Source organism: Pecten maximus, chromosome 10 (assembly GCF_902652985.1).
Source record: "Pecten maximus chromosome 10, xPecMax1.1, whole genome shotgun sequence".
NCBI classification, from domain to species: Eukaryota; Metazoa; Mollusca; class Bivalvia; order Pectinida; family Pectinidae; genus Pecten; species Pecten maximus.
Genome location: NC_047024.1, coordinates 25830171 through 25849659, shown reverse-complemented (window position 1 = coordinate 25849659; position 19489 = coordinate 25830171). Strand labels below are relative to the sequence as shown.

General features: G+C 35.1%; 2 protein-coding genes across 2 annotated transcripts; one reads left to right on the top strand and one right to left on the bottom strand.

Annotated features, from left to right (window-relative positions):
* Positions 1 to 617: 617 nt before the first annotated feature.
* LOC117336904 lies at positions 618 to 9320 on the bottom strand. The gene is made up of 9 exons (XM_033897664.1): positions 9171 to 9320; positions 8727 to 8830; positions 5934 to 6051; positions 5039 to 5150; positions 4626 to 4820; positions 4250 to 4365; positions 3648 to 3768; positions 3297 to 3420; positions 618 to 2875 (listed from the first exon to the last, which is right to left on the bottom strand). Exons 1-9 carry the CDS (start codon positions 9236 to 9238, stop codon positions 1215 to 1217), a joined length of 2619 nt encoding a protein of 872 aa, XP_033753555.1. The 5' UTR covers positions 9239 to 9320; the 3' UTR covers positions 618 to 1214.
* Positions 9321 to 12393: 3073 nt separating this feature from the next.
* Positions 12394 to 18823, top strand: LOC117335938. The gene is made up of 7 exons (XM_033896223.1): positions 12394 to 13205; positions 13577 to 13705; positions 14509 to 14605; positions 15498 to 15716; positions 16207 to 16403; positions 16717 to 16858; positions 17828 to 18823. The coding sequence occupies exons 1-7, from the start codon at positions 12781 to 12783 to the stop codon at positions 17855 to 17857; spliced, it is 1239 nt and encodes a 412-aa protein (XP_033752114.1). The 5' UTR covers positions 12394 to 12780; the 3' UTR covers positions 17858 to 18823.
* The last annotated feature ends 666 nt before the right edge of the window (positions 18824 to 19489 follow it).

Below are 19489 nucleotides of genomic sequence, written 5' to 3'. Positions count from 1 at the left end.
AGATCACAAAATGTAAACATCTATTTTCTCAAACTCTAACTTTCCTACTGGTATTTACAAATCATAGGATGTATGCCGGTACTATGGCAAGCCAAGTTGTCATTTATTTGCGAAGCATGTTGATCCAGTATTTTACCAAATTATATAAGATATCTTAAATAATGTATAAGATGTCTCATAAAAGATATATCTTATCAACTTTTCTTAATGAGATATCTTATAAAGTATATAAGATATCTCATAAAAGATATAAGACCGCGATCGGCTAGGCACAGAGCAGAGGTCATGTACGAGCAAACATGAATATATAGCAATTATAAATTTGTTTAAAACCATTTTATGTAGTTTCAGTTTCATCTTGGCTCCTTCATCGAATGGAGGAGAGTTCATTATCTCAGATTCAAATCTCGTTCTTTATAGGATATCTTAAAATCGAATTGTATAAGATATCTTATATTATTTCCTTTATAAGATATCTTATATTATATATATATAAGATATCTCATATGATAAATAAGATATATAAGATATCTTATTTAATTTTCTTTGTAAGATATCTTATTTCATTTTCTTTATAAGATATCTTACCGTATATCTTTCATGAGATAAGACATCTTATAGAGTATATAAGGTATCTTATAAAGTTTATAAGATATATTATATAATTTCGTAAAATCCTGGATTAAAGTTGCTCCGTGAATGACAACTTGGCTTGCCATACAGTACTCCTATTTTCTCACTCTTACTTTCCTATTCCTGTACAAGGAAATGAACCTGATACAGTATGTAGCAGTTACAAATCAAAGAATGTAAACCTATTTTGAAGCCTTCCTATTTATAATACATGTACTATAAAAGAAAAAGTATTACATAATGAAGTTACAAACCATAGAATGTAAACTCCTATTCTCTTACAGCCTTCACATTCCTACTATTATACAACAACCTGAACAAGGAAACACTATTACGTAAGGCTACATCATAAAATGATATTAACATGCAATATATCACCTCATTCTGTAATGCTTGATTTTTCATATTCATCAAACAATATTTCACAATGCACTTTTATCAATCTCATTATTCTTTTATCTTTATATGTTTTTTAAATCTTTCTTTCATGGTGGTAAAAGATTTTTTTTTTCATTTATAGACAATTGTTTTCTGATGCAATTCTTTGTTTCCAATTCCTTGAATAAAAAAGGGCATTGTTTCTACATCTCCTGCTCTAGAAGGCTTTCCTCTGAACAAATGTTCCTGATATCATGCATGGCCAATAAACGATCTGCTCTTTTACAGACATCTTCCTCCTCCTCCTCCCTGTTGTCCCCAATCCCAAGGTTCCTAATATCATACTTGCTCAGGAGACGGTCTGCATTGTTGAAATTGACCTGTTCTGCACTCTTCCTGTCACCCTCTCTACAGAATAAACTGCCCTGGTCTGAAAGAAGGTCCTTTCTCATCCAGGTGTTTGCAGTTGTACCAGCACGAGCTCTTTGTGAATGTAGTCCAGAGTTGATATCTGAACCTTGGGTCATGTAAGGGGCCCCATCAGCCTTTCCTCGCTGTTCCTGAGGAGTCATAGCCATTCCTTGTTGATCATGGAGATTATATCCCAACCTGTTGGGCCTATGAAGAGTACTGACCATTCCTTGTGGTTCCTGAAGATTATTAACTACTTTGTGTGATCCTAGAGTATTGTTCACCATTCCTACTGGTGATCCCTGAGGACCTATACCCAATCCTTGCTTGGATTTGAAATCTTTGTTGCTGGAGCTGCCACGGAATCCAGCTGCAATGCCACTGCTCAGGTGACCACTTTGCTTGACCACACCTACTCTATGCCGGGACCTAAGAGTGTCTGAAGCTGTGTTCTCTGTTGTTGGTCTAACCATGAAAGACTGTACATATCCAGAGTCAATCAACACTTTTGGCTTTGATGGCAAGATAGAAAAGCCTCCTTTCCTGCTTGGCATTGAAGGCTTGGCAATTTGGCTGTCTGGATTGGCATATGACACTGGAGTATTGGCTGTAATAATACCTGGCTTGAGCACAACAGGTAATTTGGTAGCAACACTATCAACCATGATATCTGGAAGATGGGACCTCTCCGTGCTATCTTTACTGGCTGTTGGTGTTGATAGCTGGGGCAGTGAAGTTGTCTTCGATTTGATCCATGGTGCCTGTTTCCCTTGGTTGACATTTTCTTGGTCACTCTTAGTCATGAAAGATGACATCATACTATTTCCTGAAGTTGGCATCTTGGGCAACAAATTTCCATCCATTCTGGACTTTGTCCTCATAATAAGATGAGGTGATGAACCATTTTGTGGCTGGTTCCTCTGGGCTGACATTTCATTCTTTTCCACCACTGACTTTACCAATGTATTACTATCCACATGTTTTGGTTTGATTGGAGATTGCTCCATGGTCTCCTTGTACTGTGAATTTGTCAGCTCTGGTGTTCCAATCATGGACCTTGGCAGTTTAGGTAGCTGGTTCACTTCTTGGCTGGAGTCACCTTGCATAAACTGAACAGGTTTCTGTTCACGTTTGGACATAATTCTTTGGATTGCTATCTCTGGACATGCAATTTGAGGAAGTCCCTCCATCTTTTTCAATGGTCTTGGGGATGTTTTAACAGGGGTGTCCTCATGCATGTTTGGTTTTGGTATCAGAGGTAAAGCTTGAGCATTGCTAGGTGTCAGCTGGCCACGTACTACATCTCTTGGAGTATTTGGATGAGCAGTCAATTCACTGGGCCTTCCAGTGCGAGTTTCATTTGGGAGGCAGGGAACCTTAGTATCCATGTACTGGCTGTATATGTCTTTGCCTCTGTCACCATTCTTCTCATCCACCCTTCTGTTGGCATTGCCTAAATGAAATTGATTGTGTTAGTAAATACTGCATCCTCTCTCAATATATGTATATAGTATTATGAGCATTTGCTCTGTTTTGAAACATGGTAAAATTCCTTCAAAAAAGATGTTTTAAAAGGTAAGGCCAGATTAGATTACCATGAGGTATTCCTTTCTCTGCTTAAATCAAATATAGTTAATGCTTTCCCACTCCAACTTTCCAAAAAAATATCCTAACTTTATTAATAGTTTCAATTCAACATTTTGATACTTTCAATAACTAGTTATATGCATCAGTAGGTTTTTATTCAAAATGCGATACTTTGTCAACAATGAGTCTTAAATGGATAATCATATTCGTGGTATATGGAAGGTGAACAGTGTTCTGTCACCTCTGATACTTCTGTTATAATTTGGAAAAAAGGCAAGGTTACATACCTGAAGTATCGGAGGTCCTAGTGAGCTGTTCAGTGGGAGTAACACTAGGAGGCACCATAGTATCCAAGTTTAGTTTCTGGTCATCTTGTTCAGTGTTCTTGACGGAAAGGAATTCCTCCTTGATCTATATAAAGTTTTGGTACTATTACATGACTGCATATTTCACCATCAGATCTAACATATTTAAAATACATTGTAATTCTTAAGTGAACATGAAAATCAATTTAAATACAAAAAATAAAAACAGATTGATGATGTAATACTACCATAAAACCTGTAGTACAAATTGATAAAAGTCTAATAAAAATCAGTTATAGAGAAATATGTAAGAAATAAAAGAAAGGAAAGCACCTGTGGAGCAGGGAAAGAGAGTTCCCTATATCCATGAGCCAGAAATTTCTCGATCTGCTCATCTGGACTGTAAACCAAAGAGAGTTCAGTCAAGTCTGTGAGGATGGCTCGCATCTTATCTCTAAAGATGCAGCAATGGAACAGTAGAGGAACATAGCACAGCAGAGTCAGGAGGAGTTAGGAGAGCAGCAATGACAGAGGAAGACAACAGGCAAGGACAGGTACACAGAAGTGAGTGTGATGATAGACAGATAGAGGATAGAGAGAGTGAAAAGGATTGGATTAGAAAAGAAATGGAAAAACAGAATTCAAAGATTTATGCACTGAAAATATATATCAGTCTTTATAAATTTCTGTAAAGTTAATGTATTGTCTTTTTAAATATATTAGCAGCACACAAAAGTTTCATAAATAGAACAAGTGGCATTATATAGCGATTTTACTGCAATACCACATTCTATGTATATTGTAGTATAAACAAAAACAATTGTCATATTATAATCTTGAGCAATCTTCACATAATTCATTGTGTTGGAACAATGCTGAACCATGATGGTAAGCAACTAAGCATGCAAATCTGCAATGTTAATAATAAAACTTACTGAGGGTCGCTGTAGTATGCTGTCAGTATACTTGAGTACTTTCCAATGCAATCCACTAGAGTCAAAAGGCGTTTCTCCTCATGTTTGATAAAAAGGTCTTTTAATTCTTCAACTTTCTGTTAAATTAAAGAAATCAGACAATGTTCTTGGGTTAGTGTCTACCATGTTTGCAAGAAATCATATTATAATGGAGGAACTATAGAAAATATCATAAATGGTTGGCAACTAAGCAATCATATTTTCCTTAATTTGACAAAATTAGATAGTTTTTGTTATATGTCAGGTGCTCTTAAAACATCAAGTTATAGTTTTTACACTGAAAAATTACATTTTTATGGTTTAACATGCAAGAAAGATTTAACATACTAAACCTTACCTTGATGAACTCTAGTCTGTTCCTGACCTCATTGTCCAGTGCATTGCGGTACCTCTGTTCAGCAGCCAGAGCCTCCAGCCTGAAGTGCTCCACTTTTATCTTGAGATCTGAAAGGCTCATGTCTGTACCACTGAATGGATAGCTGTCAATTTGTTGCTGGACTCTAGCCATCATACGTTTCTTTTTACTGTATACCTTGAAAACAAACAATCACAGCTATTCATAAGCAATAATAAATTTCTCTGCAGTAAGATCCACTTCAATCAATAGCTATTTGGAATTCTGCACAAAAAGTTAATTAAAATTGCGCAGTCATACTGGAAATTCTGTCCTTTTTTCTCTCTTTTCAGAAAATTAATAAAAATCATGTAGTTGATACAATAATGGTTGTAAATCATCCATTTCAAAAATACCTTATGCAGTTTGGCAATTTTGGCAAATATATGAATATGTTGATCTGTTAAATCGTCAATGTTTTCTGTAATAAAGGATTCCACTTTCTTTATTGAAGGATCACTCAGCCACCTTTGAAAAACAAAAGATTAGTAATGATAGTTAAAAGGTGTTTTTAATGTGCATGTTACCTACCAGGTATATAGATTGAGAGATATTTTTTGTCAAAATTAGATTAGTAAATCAGTCAATCAAAACCTCTAATTCAATTAAAACAGTAAAAAAAATATGTAAATCCACATAGCTGCTATGTAATAAGAAATTTATATAATATGTTCTTTATACACTGTGCTGTATAAGTTCAAAATTTTGATTACTGATGGGCTGTTAGGCCAAAGGTAATAAAAGAATTCAATTGAAATTGTACAGTGATTATTTTCCACCACTAGAAGGTCAATAAACAAACTTAAGTAAACAAGACTACTTCCCAATTCCTGGTTTTAATTATTGTACTTATTCTGATTGCTATGTTGAAAATACATTTTCTGTTTGTTCAGCTTTGCCAACTTAAATTTCAAATTTAATTTCAAGCCTGCAAAAAATAGAGTCATGAAATAAAGCAAACATCAGTGAAATCCAATGCTCTATATATAGATCTATATTTTATATCACAATGTATGTATACCAAAAGTTTTTTCTTCATTTCTATCATGGTCTATTATTTCAGCACAGGAGAGTCAAACTTCAGTGTGTACCACAGCAAGGTGACCCACAAGCACTTTCTAATTTTATAATAACGATAAGGTTCTAAGTATAATTTAGTAAAATTAAAAAATAACAGTCAACCTATGTATCATTAAAAGATCAATCACAAAAAAATTTGTGTGGATAATCTCGTCAGAGAAGTGTACATACCTATTTAACATGGCAACAGGTGAATCCATCCTTTTGCTTAAATCCTTCAATAAGGCACTGGTGTCTTTGTGTAGAGATGCTAAAGTCAGTAAAACTTCCTTAATATCGTCATGCTCACCTGAAAAATAATCACAATCACCTGTAGCCTTTTCTGTCAATTGTGAAGAATATATATACTTGCAAGTTGTATTCATGTAATGGCTTTGTAAAGAATATATATACTTGTAAGTTGTATTCATGTAATGGCTATTTTTATTTTTATCTGTTTCTAAATTTGCTTTGTTACCAACTTAACATACAGTATATGTTTGTTGAGTCTTTATAATATTTCACCAGTGAGTTGAAATTATACACATGTATAATCATAATGTCTACAGCAGTACATACATTTATAAATTGTAACACATAAGGTTGATTTATGGTTTTATTAACCTGAGAAAAAATGTAAGCCAATGACAAATTCAGGGGTTGATATTTTTTTGAGCTTGTAAAACCATGTATTGACAAAAAAATATATTCAATAACTTTATTCAAAATGCAAAAATGCCAATATTATAATAACAAATTTAAATATAATGTTTCAAGGAAAAATCATCAGTGTATGTAACCAGATACCTATATTGTATTACTGATGGTCTCTGATGTAAATGACTGTTAAATGTGCTTAAAGTTAAAAGAATCTAACAATATCAAATAAATATTCAATACCAATGTAAAAATAAGTATTTATATATATCTTTAAGCACCACAAAATTAAAACGGTAATCAAAAGAAAAACACATTCAATACATTTATTCATAAATGATGTAATGACGTTCAATGTATTATATTGAACAAATCACTGGAGGAAGGAGAATTACCTGATATTTGGAAAATGGCCAACATAATACCTATTCACAAAAAAGGAGACAAAAATTCACCAAAAAATTACAGACCAATTAGCCTCACAAGTACAATATGCAAAATTATGGAGTCCATCATTAGAGACAATATCATGGAGTATCTGGAAAATAACCAACTACTAAGTCCACACCAATATGGCTTCAGAAGCAAAAAATCTACAGTTCTCCAATTAATTGATATGGTTGACGAAATAACCAGGATATTAGACAACGGAGAGCCTGCAGATATAATTTATTTGGATTTCCAAAAGGCATTCGATACGGTACCACATCAAAAATTACTCAAAAAACTAGAGGCAATTGGAATTAAAGGCAAGATTCTAAAATGGATCAAAAACTTTCTCGTGAATAGAAAACAGAGTGGTGATCAATGGACAGACCTCTCCATGGGCACCAGTGGTTAGCGGAGTCCCTCAAGGAAGTGTGTTAGGGCCAGTACTATTCCTGATATATATCAACGACCTACCAGAAGTAGTAAATGCAGTGATAAAATTATTTGCAGATGATAGCAAAATTCTACACAAAAGTGGATCAGTAAGGGAAAGAGACACACTACAATCTGATTTGATGAAACTGGAGGACTGGTCAAATATCTGGCAATTACACTTCAATTACAGTAAATGTAAAAGTTTACATTTTGGTCACAACAACACAAACCATGTGTACAAACTAGGACAAGAAGACATTGAACAATCAGAGGAAGAAAAAGATCTTGGTGTAGTAGTGGACAAAACCTTAAAATTCAGTAAGCATGTGGAGAAGGCGGTGAAAAAAGCAAATCAAATAACTGGATTGGTGAAAAGAACCTTTAGTCATATAGACAAGGATATGTTTCTACCACTTTACAAATCCCTAATCAGACCCCATTTGGAATATGCAGTGAGTGTATGGAATCCTATGAATCAAAGAGACACAAAAATGATTGAGAAAGTACAACAGAGGGCTACAAAACTAGTGAAAGATATCAAAAACCAATCTTATCCGCAACGACTTAAACAACTTGGCATTCCGTCCCTACATTACAGAAGAAAAAGAACGGATATGATTCAAACATTCAGAATAATCAAGGGAATAGACAACCTCGAAAAAGAAGATTTCTTTGAAATGGAGATAAACAGGAGGACCAGAGGACACACATACAAAATTATGAAGCTGAACATCAGAACAAACTCCTTTAATATAAGAGTAATCAATGACTGGAATAACTTGTCAGAGGAAGTGGTAGAAAGTGAGACAATCAACCAATTCAAAAATAGACTCAACAAGCATTGGAAAGACCTGCTAATAAAATTTCACCCAACTTGTGTTTAAAGATCTACAAGCCAATATATAAAAGGAAAAAGAGGACTGTGAGACAATTTTTTACAAATTTAAAATGATATTTATTATGTGGAAACTGTACATAAACTTTAAGAGGTGGAGAAATTGTATATAATCATAAAGAAATCCACGGAACCACAATAGTGATAACAATGATATATTTGATGAAAAACTTTGAATCAAGGACAAGGCGCGACAAGACGTATTGATGAACTGAAATCTATTAAGGTGGTCAAGAGACGATAACGTCTAACACAGACCGAAGCCAGGTGAACCAGGTGAATATATCAGAGTTAACTGTCTTCCTTTGCTGCTACTAGCCTAGAATTGGAAAGATATTGAACTTTGCTGGACAATGCCAGGGGAAGTAATTCAGAACCTATTTTTAGAAACACTGCCAACTAGTCTTTTTACCCGCTAATTTTAATTGGAAACGGCGATACTACTGCACTTTAGCCATTCTTGGAATTTGAAAATTATTATAATACAGCAAAACTATCCTTCTTAAAAGTTCAAACTTATCAAAGACGTAAGCTGACAACAACAAAAAAAACAGTAGGCCTAACGTTACCTCCAAGTTGTCTCAGATTTCCATCTGCTTCGGCTTTTTCCTTTGCTTGGGTTTTGAAGGATTTCATGTGTGTCTGTAACACCTTCGCCACTACTTCTATAACTCTGTTGACGAGACATGAATACAAACTGATGATAATTGCTGAAGAATCGTTCGGTTTTCCACAAACATTAACAACATGTTAGAACTTTGGGTCGACCTGCACACCATTTGCGATTATTTTCTTTTGATTTAAAAAAAAAAAGACCAATTAAATAAAGATGTATTAATGTCAATTTAACTAGGCCTATATTGAAATCATGTTAACACACTTCACGCATAAAACATACGTTCCAAAATGAAGTTCACAATAATCGAATCTATCAATGGTCGTTTGGTCTGTCGGTTGCTGTTAGACCTATTAAAGTATTTGTTATTTAAGTTCGTTGAACTCATCAAACTTACTGTCTACCGGACTCAAAATGCTTCTGTACTTCATGCCTCAACAATATTCTGCATCGCTGGGGCAACATGATGATGTGTGTTGATAGATTATCCAATTTATCAAACGGAGTCTAGAATCACTGTCTAACTTTCGTTGTCAGGAAATAGACTGATTGTATAGGCGCGCGCAACCAAAGTTTATGGTCACGTGAGAGTCTTCAACCAATTGAATTGCACCATTCTGTTGTTAGGTAAACTGCCATCTCCCGGAGGAAAGAAAAACAAAGGCAGATAACTCCTACTGTAGTTTTGATTAGTAGAATCTGAATGCTTTAATAAATCATATTCATATTACATATATCTTACCCCCCCCCCCCCCCCCCCCCCCCCCCCCCACACACACACACACACACACCTTCGTTCATTGTTACATGTTACAATATCGGTTCGCTTCGCACAGTACAAATATTACTTACTTGTTTTCCAATTGTTTTTGATACATGTATTTATAAATGTATCGAATTTCAAAATTCAAGTTTCGCGGGAATACGAATGATACATGTAAGTGAAATTGCTAACGCGTTTGACGGACATTAGATCTTATATATATTATCTAAGTTTGACATGCAGAAATCCAGTACATTATGAAACCGTTGTGAAGTTCATTTGGGTTAATAATGAGTTTAGAGATGCATTCCCAAGGCCTTCTTGAAACTCATATTTAGAGGGATGTTGGAAGTTCGTTCTATTTATATACTGTATGCATGCGTTTTCAGAGGAGCCGCCAAGGTGACGGAACATGTGGTGTTAGTTTATATTACATATTTATTAGCCAAAGTGTAACAAGAGGATTTGGCACAAGTTGTAACATATGACAAACTGTCCTGCAAAACTGGTATTTGCTGGGTATCAAAGAAATCAAATTTAACAATATGTTATCATGAAATCCCGATTCAAAATATTCATCTAGGTGTGAATTCAAAATATCCATCTAGTTGTGAATTCAAAATATCCATCTAGTTGGGTCGCATTAGAAACATTATGAAGCATTAATTGATTTACAACAAATGAACTATGATTCTTAATTCTTAGTCCATTTACTTAAAAAAAATCGAGGTCTTGATTTAGAGCCGTCTCTATTTTTTGACAAGAACAGTATTCGTATGTTAAGAGAGATGTATCGTCTACGAAAACTCAGGAGGCAGAACGTAATATTTCAGATACGTAATTAACATAAACTAAAAATAAGCAATAAAAAACCTTTGCGAACTCTTGCTTTTATGATGCCAGTGCTCTCGAGAAAGAAATTTCAAATAAAAAACTTGTTGTTTCTTATTTATCCACTAGGTAATGTGCCAATACAATATCTCGCCAGAGATTCCATATGATTTTGATTTAACAAGCAGCCCTTCATGTCATACTTAAGAAATGATGTAGAACACCCACAATTATTTTTTAAGCAAGAGACAGATATTATAGTTGACATTAAGTCGAATGATTCGCACTAGCGGACCCCCTCCCCGCTTTTTTTTCGGAGGAGGAAATTTGTTTATAGCCTTAAAAATGCCTTGGCGGCCCTCAGACACCTCGCCAAAAAAAATTCGGCTCGCGTCTACGGCGCTCGCATTATCACTAAACCCCCCCCCCCCCCCCCCCCCCCCCCCCCCCCCCTTTCGAAAAAATCCTGGATCCGATGAATTCGTGCAACTTATTCTCTAGAAAACGATCCCGAATGATTGCAAAATTTGCTATATTCATCCCCCTCGAACCCCCTACCAGGGCGCTGCCCTGGACCCGCTGGCGGCCCCCAGATACCTCGCCAAAAAAAAATCGGCTCGCGCCTTCGGCGCTCGCATTATCACTGGACCCTCCTTTCGAAAATCCTGGATCCGCGTCTGATTCGGCATAAGACCAGAGTGGTATTGATATATAATAGGGAGTTTAAAAAACCCGCTATGAGTATGATTAAAAACATCGTCGGGAACCCACGACACACCGCTCTTCGTTAAGTGGTATCTCGTGTGTTTCCGACGATGGATTAAAAACGACTCTTTCAAAACCTTTCCCAACAGTGGGTAACAAAATTGTCTGTTTCCCTTCTCGAACACTAAAACAAGTAAGTGACATCACTAAAACAATTAAGTGATATCACTAAACGACTTGGGAGATGCACTGAAACGATTAGGCCTAGGTGATATCACTAAACGATTGGGAGATGTCACTAAACAATTGGGAGATGTCACTAAAAACGATCTGGAGATATCACTATTAAACGTTAAGGTGGTGTCACTAAACGATTGGGAGATGTCACTAAAAACGATCTGGAGATATCACTATTAAACGTTAAGGTGGTGCCACTTAACGATTGGGAGATGTCACTAAAAACGATCTGGAGATATCACTATAAACGTTAAGGTGGTGTCACTAAACGATTGGGAGATGTCACTAAAAACGATCTGGAGATATCACTATTAAACGTTAAGGTGGTGCCACTAAACGATTGGGAGATGTCACTAAACGATTGGGAGATGTCACTAAATCAATTAAAGAGATTATTATGGCGCGGGAAGGATGTCATAATTAAATATTTTTGCCTAGAATTGCTTAGGCAAAAATATTTCAGCCTAGGCAATATTCGATTTATGCTTAGGCAAAATTATTTCTGCCTAGGCAGAAATCGAATTTTGCCTAGGCAAAAATCGAATTTTGCCTAGGCAATATTATTTTTGCCTAGGCAATATTCTATTTTTGCCTAGGCAAAATTCGATTTCTGCCTAGGCAAAAATGATTTAATTATGACATCCTTCCCGCGCCATAGATTATCACATATTCATCCATTTACACCTGAAGTGATCGTTTGGCGTTAAATCAATTAAAAAAAATATCTACAATACAACATATCTTCTATGTTTATATAAGATATATATGTTTAAAGATTATGAGATATCGTGCAGCCTTCATTAAATATCAAATTATAAAAGATATCTCGATAGCTTAAATGTTGGGCTCAACATCAATCCGGAAGTTGTGTTTAGCGAACGTATTTTGATTCTTTTCTGTGATCTTGAAATTGACAATATACATGTACAAATATTTATAGAATAGACAAATAAAGTTCCATTTGTCAACAAATTTTTGAAAAATAAATACACATCAAGAATATGCCGTACTGCGCATGTTTTTTTTCACCATTGTGACGTCACGCAATACCGTGACGTCACATTGCAGACTTTTTGAACGAGTTTAGTAGAACGCGCGGAGCTCGTAATCAGTTTCACGTTCTTCGTATGACGACAAATCCCGCTGACAAGGAATGTGTTGAACAGCTGATTGGCTTCCGGTTTGTAAGTTGCCACAAACATTTGAGCTTTTCGCATACAAATGTGTTTTTAACAAAAAATCGAACCATTCGTCATTTCATTTGGACATTTTCAACTAGGCCTTATTAGGTAGGCCTACTGTATATTGATGTATGCTAAAGGGAATTTGCATTACATAGCTGCCCGGTAGACATTATTGCATGAAGTAACGTTAACAAGATCAATTGACATTTAGAAATATTTTACCCGTGGTACTGCATCGTAAATATATATACTCAAGTTACGCATTTCTTTTATTCCATTCTATAAGAATGTGTAGTAAAATTACAAATGAGTACGAGTCGTCTGCTTGTTCGCCAGACCACAGCGGGATTAGTTCTGAGCCCGCAAGCCCAAAAGGTACTACGGATTCAATAGTTTACACCGCGGACATTCCAAATTATGAAGAAAACGAGGGAGATGGTGGTTATGATACACCGTATTACGTCGTTATCAACGGGAACACACTCAAAAGAGTAACAGAAGCTGAATTACAGATGCTAGAAAAACAAAGCACCCCAAGAGCGGGGGCGGAAGCAGACATTGAAAAATTGAAAAGGTCAGCTCAAAACGAAGATGCTGTTCCAGTTTTGGACAGTTCTTTTGGCGAGGACAACCTTCTAGCTCACATTTCTAGACAAGTTGGTCTACAGCAACAATTGCTCTGCTCTGCTATGGATGGGACATTGCAAGACAGGTAACACTTATTTTTTTATTTTTTTTATTTGCCAATAAGCTACAAATGAGTCTTAAGATTTCTAGTATGAAATTTAGAAAATTAAATCTATATTTCAAAGTTTTATCTGATCTATCATTAAAAGTAACAAACAAACAAAAAAACAAAAATCAGTAGCACAAATTCTTTGGTATCACAGTTTAACATTTAAGCAAAGGAAACACAAATACTTTTATAATAGATATAACATAGGACTAGATCTATTTAAAAAAAAAATCCTATCACCTTTTGAGCTTTAACTTTAAAACTGCAATGCAACAAGAATCTAAAATGCAACTACTCAAGTAAAATGCAACATTTGGCCAGTGATCAAATAGTATTTTGTTTTTCAGTTATACTGAGAAGGGTTTGCCACAGTACCAGGTAGAGGAGAGAGAAGACCCTGCAGGTACCAGCAGTGTGAATGACCATTACACAATACTTCCTAACCTTCTCAACCAGCCACATATCCCTATGTCTTGGTAAGGAGTAAAAGTGTAAACTTTGTGTTCAGGAAAGTTAGGGAATTTCCTTAAGTTACGGTATAAAGGAATATGGTTGGAATGACCCCAGGGCCCAGATTGGTTTGCGCCTCATCAGAGTTTGTTTTTTAAACATTCCCTATATAACCTTTTGATACATAGTCATAGAAATTAAAAGGGAAGTCCAACCCCAGTTATTTTTAGGACAACCAATCAAACTACAATGTATACAAAAAGAGCAGAGACCACATATAATTTGAAAAGGACCACTTTTATGAATTAAAAATACCCAGTGCAAGTATTGACTGACCGTCAACATATCAATATATTTACATTTACACTGCAGCCCCACTATATAACTTTACCCAGCTCACTTGGAAGTTATGAGTCCATAACTTCCAAATCTTTATTATGACGTCATTATTATAGTGATGTCATAATTGTAACGTCGGCGATAACGAAAGATGGCTGTTGAAAAGGCTGTTCTGTCTTTGACGATAATAATTTGTTTATTCATTATCAGAGTAAAATTCCTGGATATAGTCTTTCAAATTCGTTGTCAAATGTAAATATAAGCATTGAACTGCTTTCATTTGGAAGTTATGGACTGATGAATGCCAACTGGACAAAGCGCGCTTCATTAAATTTGCCTTCGTCCAGTTGGCATTCATCAGCCCATAACTTCCAAATGAAAGCAGTTCAATGCTTAAATATGTTGGGCATGTTATGTAACAAGGTTTCCCACTAGTAGAAATGAATTCAGCTGTAAAATTAGACATTAACAGTATGTTGTTTTGACACAGGCCTGTAGGCTTGACACCTTCAATTGCCACTGGAAACATCCAATCTACACCAGTAAACTCATCAGCTCACTTGCCTGGTTCAATTCTTCGTCAACAGGTAAGATGTGTCCCAAGTTCGATATAAATTTACACTTGTAGTTCGTAGTTGTTTCTAGGATACAGGGGCCTATTGTCAGGCCTGTTGTAGTATAAGTGACTGTGTAAATAGCTAACTGCCAATCTTACCCATCCATTGAGGTAGGAAAGGCAATAACTTCTTCTGTCAATTAAGCTGAAGATCAAATAATGAAAAATGGCTTCAGTATTAATCTGGAATCAAGTTTTTCTAGTTTGATTGCTGAAAAAAAATGGCCATTGAATATCAATTATCATGAAACAAAATTATCATGCACTTAGGATCTTTACTTACCTTACCATTAAAACCCTGTGGAATATACAGTCTTTATCACATTTTTACCATTGACATATATCAAAAATTATTCATTCTATAAAAGTGATATTTTTCACTATAACTTTTTATGATTTGAACAATCAGAACACTGCTTACAAACGACAATAGGAAAAAATTAAGATCTGCATAAAGCTCTCTCCGTCATGTTATATGATGTCATAATGCAAGATAGAATATTTGTGAGCTGTTGACAGGGGACCACAATGAATTCTGGGAGACATTAAGCTGCCTCAGTATATTTTGCTATAAAATGTAATAAACAGAATATCTAACAGTATCTTCAGTAATATTTCACTCATGTTACTACGCATTCGTGAAAAATATCAAAATCTTAGCCATCCTCGTGAAATATATTTAATACTGAAGACACTGTTGATATCCTTTATTTCTTGTGCTGAAATAGTTTGAAGTTTAGGGCAAATTACATAGCTGTTGTTTTCAGGGTATGTTTTACAGAAAAAAAGTTGTCAATATATTGGTGACCATTTTGGAAAAGACATAATTTCCTCTTGGTAACTTCTCTGCTCTTGATTTTCAGAATGGTGCAAGTTTGATAACAAGCACTCCTGTGACCAGCCAGAGAACATTACAACCCGTCCAGATAGGACAGGACCACTGTCTATTTACCCCACATCCCAAGACTGGACAGCTGCTGTACTTAGCACCTAGTGATGGATCCTCGCCTCAGCTATTCCAGCAACTCACTCCTACAGCCAACACTCCAAACACCTCTGGTTTTGTTACACCAAACTTACGAGTAAATAGAGCAATATATTTTCTGATACAGAAACCTCATAAAACATTTAATGGTGTCACTATTAGTCTTGAAATTACCTTTTTGACCTAACCTTTGATGGGAAATCTAATGGATTGACCATCATTGGGTGAAGATCAAAGGAACTCTATCGCCATGTGACTGTGTGCCAAGTATGCAAGCGATTCAACACCCAGGTATAAATATCCTATATAAGAGGTTTTGATTTGAGTGAAAACCAGGTATACTAGTTCAAATCACCATTTCTTTATCTGTCTCTCCATGAAACAATTTAACAAGGAGTTTTTCTCAGATTAACAAGCCCAAAATAAGTCTCTTACTGTATATTATAATTTGTTACATTATGCAATGGTATATATATATTACTGCCATTAATTCATCTTATTATGTACATTATATCAATCAAACAATGAAGAAAATCCTATTTGCACTATATTTGAGAACCAACTAGAATGGTATATCCTGGTTGCAGGAACACAGTAAGCCAGCAATGAAGCTGAACAGCAGTGGAGAAGATGAGGACAGTTCTAACAACTGCTCATCCAATAGTCCCCCAACTCCTCTAGACTCGAGCTCAGATCGTGACAGCATGCAGTTTGAGCTGTCCTTGTTTAACAACACCGGGGAAGAGAGTAGGGAACAACACAATATGAAGGAGAGACGCAGGAGGTGAGATAATGTATTAAAGTTAGGCCAAATATTGACTTAATTGAGTATGAATTTTCTAATCCCCCGCCATGAAATGGGGGTCATATGATGTTACCCATGTCTGTCCCATCCCGATGCGATGTAACTAGCTTATCTCAGGAACTGCTGATGCCATCTTCACTAAACTGTATTTCGAGTGTCACGTGGCAGCGCGGGCATTTATGTCTTACAGGTAATATACTGCTGCATTGGTCCAGCAGTGAACACATATTTGTATGCAGTAAGCTATACTGTTTTTCCACTTAATTAAATGTCACCATTAAATGATTTGTAGATTAAGAATCAAGGATGCTTGTGATGTAATGCGTAAGCTGGTCCCCGGAATGTCTGATAAAACTGACAAGGCAACAGTGTTTGAGTTTGGAGCACGATACATTCATTTCCTAAAAGGATTTATAGGAAATAAACATGACAAGGTAAACTTATTCTATTTAAACAACTTCATTCTTTCATGGATTCTAGTCAAACTTTATTAAGGTCAGATTTGGATATACCTCTTGACATCCTTGTGTTTCAAGGTTCTAAGGTCAAGGCCAAAGTCACTCTCTACTTTGAGGGTAGTACCTTAATTTTGTGTGTGTGCATGTTTCAGATCTAAGTGGTTGTAACTTTTTATACAACACTGAAGCTAATTTCACAAGGCATAATGGGTATTTATGTCCTAGATATTTTCTAGTTTTCATTAAACATCTCTCCTTTTATAGACTTACCCCATTAGTTTGTGTGGCAAAGCTGTGAAAGGTACCCAACCATATTGATCCTGTAATAAGCTAGAAAACTTAAAATATGGGCTTTTAGAATTGAAATAGGATAATGAAATTCATAATTTGTTAACATTTTACTGAACTGCAGTAGACATTGGTGGGCTTATTACCAGGCATTTTTTTTCTTTGGGGATTAATAGTATGAATTTAAATGGAATGAATGGTTTTTTATTTTTGTTTACAGGAGGGGTATTTTTTTTTTTTTACATTTTCCATTTCTATGAAATTATTGATTATATTTCAACTAATTTGGATAACAGTGAGTCTTGTATATAAATACTAACAGGAAGCTGAGCAACACTCCAGGAGGGAGCTTATGGGCTTCATATAGAATTGTTCCCGGAGTATGATCAGTACTTTAACATCCATATCTTTACAATGGCCAGAAATGGCAGAATGAAAAATAATGAAATGACCAAGATTAAAATTAAGACAAGAAAGTAACTTAATGCAAACCCTGAACCAAAAAGCATCTCCTGAAACCACAATGAGGATGGGGCTGCTCCAGACTCATATACATCAATAAGGTGTTTAGATCTAAAGAGTATCCATTTCAGGAAAATGTTATTAGGCACAGTTTTAGCTGCAGAATTATTTCATCCTTTTTGTATTTGTTTGCAGGAATTCCTTATTAAGTACAGTCCATACTGACTTATTTGTGGATCAATCGACTTTCTGGCAGCTGAGAGGAAAGCTGCAGATTTTCAAGTCGTGAATTGTGAAAATTTGAAAACATGCATCTAGGAGGGAAAGATATAAAAACATAGTGAAAGTTTTGATTTTGAAATATTTCCATTACATTATTTAGCCTCTTCATTATTCTACCTTTAAAGTCATGACTGATGTATCCGACAAAAAACTGTTCAAGATATAACATAGTTATATTCATATTGCTACTTGACTTTTTTTGGTAATTATAGGCTATGTATTATCTTAAGACAATGTACATTTTTATTAGCATAAGAGTATTTTAAATGTCATTTTTAGGAAAATGTTTAAACATGTATCAAAACCGAAACAGGATTCACAGGTAAGAATGCGAAATCAGAGTGAAACAGAGTATTGTACATGTATGTGTTTGAATGTTGTGTATGAAGTAGAATCAGTTTCAATAATTATGTTAATTAAGTCCTCATTTGTAATATCTAGACATGTAAATCAGCTTTAATCATTTAATATGAAAATTCAGTATTTCGTATTATTGTAAATGTCAGACTTAACTTGTGTAACAAATGTTTTAGAATTTTAATAGCTGTAAGGCTTTGAGCAACTGGATACTGTTGTTACAATCCTCTACAGCAATATAGATGTAAGAGTAGCATTATCATAACTAACAGAAGTTGGATGATAATTGATTTCAAAATAATTATACCTGTTTTTATTTCCTTTTAAATTTTTATCTTAATTTGTGAAATATGTCTCTAGAGGTATACTGTGTATGTTGATCCATAAATAGTATATAGAAATTATCATGGGAAATTTCTGTTAAAACAAGATTATATCTTTTTGAAAGAATGTCTTAAGTGTTTGTTTGTATTTGACAAGCATATTTGTATGTAAAGCCACTATTTAAGCCAGTATCAACATGACCAACAAGTATTTTATTAAAGTATATGATATAATTAATTATAGTTGTATTTGAAACCCCTTGCAATGAAATCAGGGGCTATACTGGCTATCGGGTTGTCTGTCGGTATTTTCATCAAAGATTTGGATGGCGTATCACACACTGAAGATGAGCACTTTTTGAAAAATATTTTTTGTACCGGGGGGCATGTTTCTAACCACTAACCCCCAGGCCCTCAGATCAGACTTCAAAAAATGGCTCATATAGGAATGTCAAATCTGTATGAAAAAGAATCCTCTGCGGTTATTCAGTAAATAGAAGGCATGATAACGCCAACCTGGAGGTTAGGGTTTGAAAAATAATTCAGTACTATATTATAAGATGTTAAGAATGACTTATAAGTTACAGAAATAAACCAAATTCAATTGACTAGGACCTTTATCCCTTAATCCATGGTCACAACAGGACATCCTGATGTAGCATGTCCCATCAGATTTAGGATAGGCAACAGGCAGCTATTTGGATAAGGAGTCGTCTTCAAAATTATAAATATATTCTAGGTTAAATACATCGGACGACATCCCAATCTCCTCTCTCTACCTGTCACTCCATACAATATCTCTTCTCATTTTCCTATCTTTTCTCGTCCACTGAAAGGCCATAATAGCAGATGGTAAACAATAATAATGTAATGAAAATAAGTAAACTGAACTCAT